We start from the raw sequence: 7,368 nt of genomic DNA, 5'->3' as shown, positions 1-7,368 counted from the left end.
CTTCAAGGGTCTTCCAATAGGAATTGGGCACCCCTTGTGGGCATCTGGCCTAGGGAGCTGACATGTGTCCCTAATTCCCTTTGTGTAAAGGGAGCCTGTGTGTGTGTGTGTGGCTTTCTCTCTCATCCCCTACTAAATGGGCTCGCCCCCTCCTTTGTAGGCTTTGAAGAAGACTTTTGTACACACACTAAGCATCCAATTTTCCCTGGGGTTGACCTTTTGGACACAACCTTTGAATTTTGGAACCTTAGCATTTTGGAAGTCTTAATGGGCTGAACCTTAGGGTCTTTTTAGCCCATTGTTGCACATGGCTCTTTTGCAGATGGCCCCCCCTTTGGATCCCTATTTTCCCTCCTTTGGATCCCTACTGTGGCCGGTCTGCTAGCTTAACCAATATTCTAGCTTTTTCTCCCCTGGCCTTCCCCACATTAAATGATCAGTTTAATATGAGAAAATCATTTAGGAGAATTAGATATTGATTATTATGACACGTGTTGTCACAAATGATGAGAGGGGAGGGGTTGGCGGCTAGAGGCTGCAATTGTAGCTGCACTTGCCGCAACAGTCACAAATGATAGGGAGGGGGTTGATGACCTAAGGTTAGCCCTAGTCGCAACTCAATTTTTCATAGCTTGAGCCATCTCTCTCAGCCCATAGCTCCACTCTCTCTCTCTCTCTCTCTCTCTCTCTCTCTCTCTCTCTCTCTCTCTCTCTCTCTCTCTCTCTCACACACACACACACACACACACACACAAATAGAGGCACTCAACTCACATGTTAGAGTCATCAAAATAGTGCATCTTTTCTTCTACTTCTCCTCTCTCTCTCTCTCTCTCTCTCTCTCTCTCTCTCTCTCTCTCTCTCTCTCTCTCTCTCTCTCTCTCTCTCACACACACACACACACACACACACACAAATCACTTGTTGTAGTTCGCTCACATTGTATGTTGAGTTGATCAATAACTCACGATGCCTGAATATTGTGGATATGATAGTGGTACTTATGAGTTTATTGAGCAGTTGAGAGAGAAATATATGTCCGGATTGATGCAAGGTCACAAGGTGAGGAAAGCAAGCATGAATGTGATCAATAGATGAGCACTCCAGAAGACAATGTGAGGAAAGCAAGATTGAATGTAATCAATAGATGAGCACTCCAGAAGACAATGATGCTTAGACTCTTGAGCTTGCAAGGTGCATAGTTTGCATACATGAAGGGACTCTTCCCCAAAGCCCCAATGTCGCGTCTCACATCAAAGGAAGTGGAAGCTAAGTTGAAAGGGTGCTATGTTACAGATTGCAGATGAGGAGATGGGCTCAAGTCTCTAAGTGTACAAAAAAAAAAATCTCTCGAACACAGCATGCTTTTGTAATTGGGATATAGTATAATTCGGGTGTGATGTAATGCGAAAAGTGCGAGCCTCCAAATTCTCCCCATTCCATGATACATTGGCATTGTGGGAAAGCCTCAATCACTTTAGGGTCCAGTGATGCACAATAAAGCAAGTGTGTTGCATCCCATATTACAAACCATGTATGCACATCTTGCATCCATCATGAGCACAATGTTTTGCTTCTAAGGGTCGGAATTTTAGAAACTCCGTGTGGAGAGCTTTGATATAGCTTTAGCATGTACTCCACAAGTCTCTCCATGGCGACAACCTCAATGTAGCTTTGGCAATGGTTTCCATACATTGCAAATAATTGCATCCAACGATCCATAGCACCTTTCTTGGTGGGCCATCGATCCTTATTCAACTTTATCCTTAATGTTTCACTATTGTTGCGTCCACCCACTTCACTTCAATATAATATTTGAGGGTGGAGGTTTTTCAAAACAAAGACTCGGCAATGGCCTCGCAGAAGCTAACGTCCCGTCGGGGAGGCCCCAAATGAAGAAGCAATATTGAGCAAGTAAACTTGATAGAGAGCCCGCAACTGCTCTCTCTCTCTCTCTCTCTCTCTCTCTCTCTCTCTCTCTCTCTATAAAACTCCATGCATGCTCATCACTACCCACACAAACACACACATTTCATAGCTGTTGTCAGCTCCTCCACAGGAAAACACAAACACCCCCTCTAATTACGCCTGAGACTTAAATATAGAGAATATGGGCTTTGCCAGAGCCTTCACAATATTATACGTCCATCTTCCACAGCTTCAATTGCTGCTTCTACTACTACCCTTCAGCATAAATGACATGCACGTAAAAGCCCAACTGAGCCCAAGCTTCTATGAGACTTCATGCCCCACCGTTGCCACCGTGGTGGAGGGCGTGGTGCGGCAGGCTATCGAGGCCGAGGCGCGCATGGCAGCATCCCTACTTCGCCTCCATTTCCATGACTGCTTTGTTCATGTAAACATTCCTCATAATCATCGACATTCCCATTGATTCATGGTCCAAAGGGATGGCAAAGGGATGCCTGCATAATCATCGACATTCCCATTGAATCATTTTTTATGGCAAAGGGATGCCTGCATATAAAATAACACAAGCACATATATAGGATCAAAATAGCTCCTACGTGCTTCCACTTAATGGACATTGATATCTAAACTGGTGATCACCATATTGTAATTGACAGGGTTGTGATGGATCTGTCTTGTTGGATGACACTGCCACCGTGATAGGGGAGAAGGCCGCACCTCCCAACAACAACAGCATCCGTGGCTTCGAGGTGGTGGATGAAATCAAAAGCGCTGTCGAGGCCGTTTGCAACGCCACCGTGTCTTGCGCTGACATCCTTGCTCTCGCAGCAAATGCATCTGTCACATTGGTATAATGACCCACCCCCATATTTCTTGCAATATTCATTATTTTTTGTCTTGCTCACTACACATGTCGAGTTACTTGAATGCCAATTTACCAGAAAGCACGTTAATTATATGTGGATGCTTTTTTTTTTTGTTGCATGGGGTTGATGATGATGATGCATCCATGCAGGTCGGAGGGCCATCATGGACGGTGCTCTTGGGAAGAAGGGATGCAACAAGCCCAGCAACCATTACCCAGGTGACGGCGGCGCTTCCGAACCCGAACTCTGACATGCCGACGATCATCGGCAGGTTTGCAGCCGTGGGATTGGACGTGGAAGATACTGTGGCGCTTTCAGGTGAGTGAACAAAGCAAAGACAATTTGTTTGCTTCTTTATAATATGAGCCATTGTGACGTTGATGGATGCTTATAAGAATAGAGCAAAGTTATTTTGTTGTTTCTTCATGAGCATTGTACTGATGTTGCTGAGGATGATGATGATGATAAAGCTGATAATGGTTGGGCAGGTGGTCATACGATTGGGCTATCGAGGTGTGTGTCGTTCAGCACGCGGCTATACAATTTCAGCGGGACGGGCGCGCCGGATCCAACGATCGACCCGAACTTCTTGGCGTCACTGCAGGCTACGTGTCCACAAGGCGGGGATGCGAATGCACTGCGGCCATTGGATGCGACAACCACCGACACCTTCGACGTGGGTTACTATAGCAACCTGAAGATCAATAGGGGGCTGCTACTGTCGGATCAGGAGCTGACGTCCGATGGCAACACAGCGCCACTGGCGGCAGCGTATGCAAGCAGCCAGAGCACCTTCTTTACAGCATTTGCGCAGTCGATGGTGAACATGGGCAACATCAGCCCCCTGACAGGCTCCCAGGGCGAGATTCGCCTCAACTGTCATGTCGTCAACTCGGCTTAGTTAGTTGCTCTGAACGGTCTTAATAATAATATTTCAAGTATCAAGTCAAATCGTTTACTTGGTAGCTGGCTTGCAACAAATTACGCACCAAGCCCAAAAGTCTCATGAATGAAAAGCCTTGGTTGTAATTTTGCTTGACCTGAATTTTCAAGGTCGTGATAATAATTATTCAATGTGGTGTTTATGTTAGATTTTCCTATACCACATAATTTTTTATCATTTGAAACAATAATTACTTAGTTTAATGATTCCAGCAACTTCTTGCAAAAGAAAGGTGGGAGGGTTTATTTGACTTCTATCCCTCTCTCTTTCTTACAAAATTATTTGACTTCTATCCCTCTCTCTCTCACACACACACAAACACACACTAAAAGGGAGAGGGAGTCACAAAGCCAACTCCTAAGCACACCCTTTTAGGGTGCACTTAAGAAGGGTACAGGTATTGGAGTTAGAAAGGGGTGACTCAATAGCAGTCCCCCCCCCCCCCCCCCTCCCCCTCCTCTTCCTCTTCTTCTCTCATGTGGGCAACCTGAAGTATTATAGTAGTTTTGAGATTTACAATAAAGAAATTAAACTAAAGTATTGTTGCTCTCTCTCTCTCTCTCCCCCCAAATTGCTAGGTCTACTTTCTCTTATATTATAGCTCATGATGATGCAAGCGATAAGAGAAAGGAAGTAGAGAGAGTGCCAATACAAGAGTCCACTTGCTACCAGTAGATTATAAGTATTTTGAACAAACACTCGTTTCCAATATTACAAATGAACAATGGTCTTTGGTATTGAATGTGGGACTTAACACCACTACACATTGATCCATCTTTCAAAATTTTAGTTGTGCCATGAGAAAATATTACAAATAATTAAAATACATCGAAAGTTAACTTAATAATGAATTGTTGAGTTCTTTCGCTACAAGATAGTAGGTTAGCACCAGTATGGATGGCCACTAAATAATTAACAAAAGACTATAAAATGAGAACCTCACATTCAAACATACTCGAGCTTTCCTAACTATGTGCACAGGTATCGATGTGGATATGTATCTTCTTATGCATGTGCACTAGCATTTCTACCTGTATAACTTCTAACCGGTGACTTGAAAATATAAGGATGCCTATTTGGATGGTCCACTACATGGATGTCCATTCAAATAGTTAGCCTTTCTAAAAGAAATTGAGGTAGACAAGAGAATCGAAATTAGCACAGTGCAAATACTTATTATATTACTTATCTTACACTATAAGAGAAAATTTACAAAACCGCTAGCATTGCTGCGGGCTAACAAAGGAAAATAGAAAGAGAGAAGATTGTGTGTGCAGCAATTGACGCGATAGTGTTTTACCAGTAATAATATACATGATAATAGACGCAGGAATATACCTACAACTATTACCGCGTACATTGTCGTGACTATTACCGTGGCTACTATCGCTACATGCTTATTCAAAAATAAAGATGCACATTTGTTGGGTGGCCCAAATGAGCACCTTTATTTTTGAGCTGGATAAAACATATGAAACATCAATTGTTTTTTGAAAGAGAATACAGAAAAAAACAAAAAATGAAATTGAATATACTTTACATTGACAATTTAATGTACAAAAGATCAACTATCTAAAAAGGTTATAAATAAAATGAAATGGTTGTAGATACATTGTGCCACATTGGGACTTTATGAGGGTTTAGACAAGTAATTTTCTATCTAGTGACTCTACATTAACCCAAACCAAATTGAAAAAATCAACAACTCAAAACAATTGATACAGTATTATTTGTTTAAACTTACCGCTTGTAGAAGATCAACTATTTAAAAAGGTTACATTAAATAAAATGAAATGGTTGTAGATACATTGTGCCACATTGGGACTTTATGAGGGTTTAGACAAGTAATTTTCTATCTAGTGACTCTACATTAACCCAAACCAAATTGAAAAAATCAACAACTCAAAACAATTGATACAGTATTATTTGTTTAAACTTACCGCTTGTAGAGATCCAGCCCCTGAGTAGAATTGCTCAAGAGAGATGTTGTTGTTCTCCAACAACCATCGTCAAGTTTCAAATTGTGTATGCCGCTCTCGAAACTTGACCATCTCTCTGGTTGGTCGACTAAGAGTGATATTTTTCTAAGTTAGCAATAACAACAACAAATTATTAACTAAAATATTTATAATCACCTTAACCAAACTTACATATTTGTGCTTCCAAGCTACTTTGCCTCCCGAGCCATAGTGCGTGGGAGTTTGTCTGGCACGCTCTTAGTGTTGTTGTCTGTAGGATGAGCTCGTTGTAGCCTGATCGCTCTTTTCTTGCATTGCCTACTCTCACTCAGCATCTGCCATGTTTCCACTGCGATAGCTCCTATCTGGATCTCTAACTTGGTTGGCCGCTACGCGTCGTACACTGTGGACTGCTTGTTTTTCAAAAAAAAAATTATGTAGCTCTCCAACCACTGTTCTGAAAAATGATAATTGGGGGCATTTGAAAATCTAGCATGCAATGCGTCCTCAATGTAGCGTGCGTGATCGGAAAGCTGGTCTCTAAACTTTACAAAACAATTTTGATACATTGAATGTATAAGAATCTGAAGATGGCGTCGAAACACTACCATGTGATGTACCGAAGTTCACCTCCCCGCCATACTTTACCCTATAGTAGCGCCCATGCGTGTCTGACGCGGATGCGTCAGTATCCTTGTCCTCTACGTCTGGGGTGGTATGCTCTGAAATAGGGGACTCCATCCCATCCCCCCCCAACTACCAAAACAAGCAAAGCCACAAGATCCCATGCGCTCCTCTCTCCCGGTGCTCGTTGCCCTATGACGAATGTCGATACGTGCCATTAGAAGAAGTGCGTCGATGGTGCTTGGGAGTCGTAGACTGAGATGTTGCTGGTGCAAGGATCTAGATGTAAGCAGTCCCTCCCTAACTCCCACATGGCATGGATTGCGGAGAAAGATCGTAGCTCGCAAGCTGTTGCAGAGTGTAGCGGCCAAACAATCCCTCCGTCGAATGAAGGTACTAGTTCCATAAAGAGAGTGCCCGTTGTAGGACTGGATCTACCATCGGTGGAGAAAGTAGGTGTAGGATGGCCTGAAAATAACAAAGAGAAACCTATAACACATCATGGTCCCAAAAAACTAGCCACGTAAATAATCTTGATTTCTTCTCTTGATCTCACTGCCTCAAGACTTGAGTTCATTGGGGGTGATGTCCACCCTGGGTGGGATCCCATCTGGATGTGAACCAACCAAAAGAAGAACCAGATGGTTGCTCCCCACCAGATGGTCTCTCGTCTGACCTCTATATTACAAAGATCAATATGAGCTTTAGCTACTCCTATTTCTCTTTATCTCCCTCTATCTTCCTTTCCATGTATTGCTTGTTATCTACGCCTATTGCATTTTATTGTCCTCTCTCTATCTCTCTACTCTCTCCCTCTACTCACTCATTCATATATATGTACACAAGTATATATTCACACAAGCATGTAGATACATATACATAATAGTAGACCTAAGCAGGGGCTAGTAGTGTCAAAGGTCTCTTTAGATATCATCACAATCTCAATCGTGGTAAAACCAAAGATACATTGCGGTAATACATGCATGACTGGATCAATGACCGCAACGCCATGATTGTGAATTTAGGAACAAGGCTAAACTTCTCTTCG

At 42.7% G+C, this 7,368-nt stretch overlaps 1 protein-coding gene across 1 annotated transcript; it reads left to right on the top strand.

Annotated features, from left to right (window-relative positions):
* The first annotated feature begins 2,008 nt into the window (after window positions 1-2,008).
* Window positions 2,009-3,885, top strand: LOC147433368 (peroxidase A2-like). The gene is made up of 4 exons (XM_086491756.1): window positions 2,009-2,356; window positions 2,586-2,777; window positions 2,945-3,113; window positions 3,284-3,885. Exons 1-4 carry the CDS (start codon window positions 2,111-2,113, stop codon window positions 3,694-3,696), a joined length of 1,020 nt encoding a protein of 339 aa, XP_086347882.1. The 5' UTR covers window positions 2,009-2,110; the 3' UTR covers window positions 3,697-3,885.
* The last annotated feature ends 3,483 nt before the right edge of the window (window positions 3,886-7,368 follow it).

The sequence above is a fragment of the Adiantum capillus-veneris genome, chromosome 20 (assembly GCF_014529385.1).
Source record: "Adiantum capillus-veneris isolate H3 chromosome 20, ASM1452938v2, whole genome shotgun sequence".
NCBI classification, from domain to species: domain Eukaryota; kingdom Viridiplantae; phylum Streptophyta; class Polypodiopsida; order Polypodiales; family Pteridaceae; genus Adiantum; species Adiantum capillus-veneris.
This window is presented reverse-complemented; position numbering and strand designations above follow the sequence as displayed.

Bases quoted from the DNA above. Each gene is read 5' to 3' on its own strand.
- LOC147433368 (XM_086491756.1), top strand. From the start codon at position 2,111: ATGGGCTTTGCCAGAGCCTTCACAATATTATACGTCCATCTTCCACAG. The intron at 2,357-2,585 runs GTAAACATTCCT...TGTAATTGACAG, and splicing joins TCCATGACTGCTTTGTTCAT to GGTTGTGATGGATCTGTCTT. The intron at 3,114-3,283 runs GTGAGTGAACAA...ATGGTTGGGCAG, and splicing joins AGATACTGTGGCGCTTTCAG to GTGGTCATACGATTGGGCTA.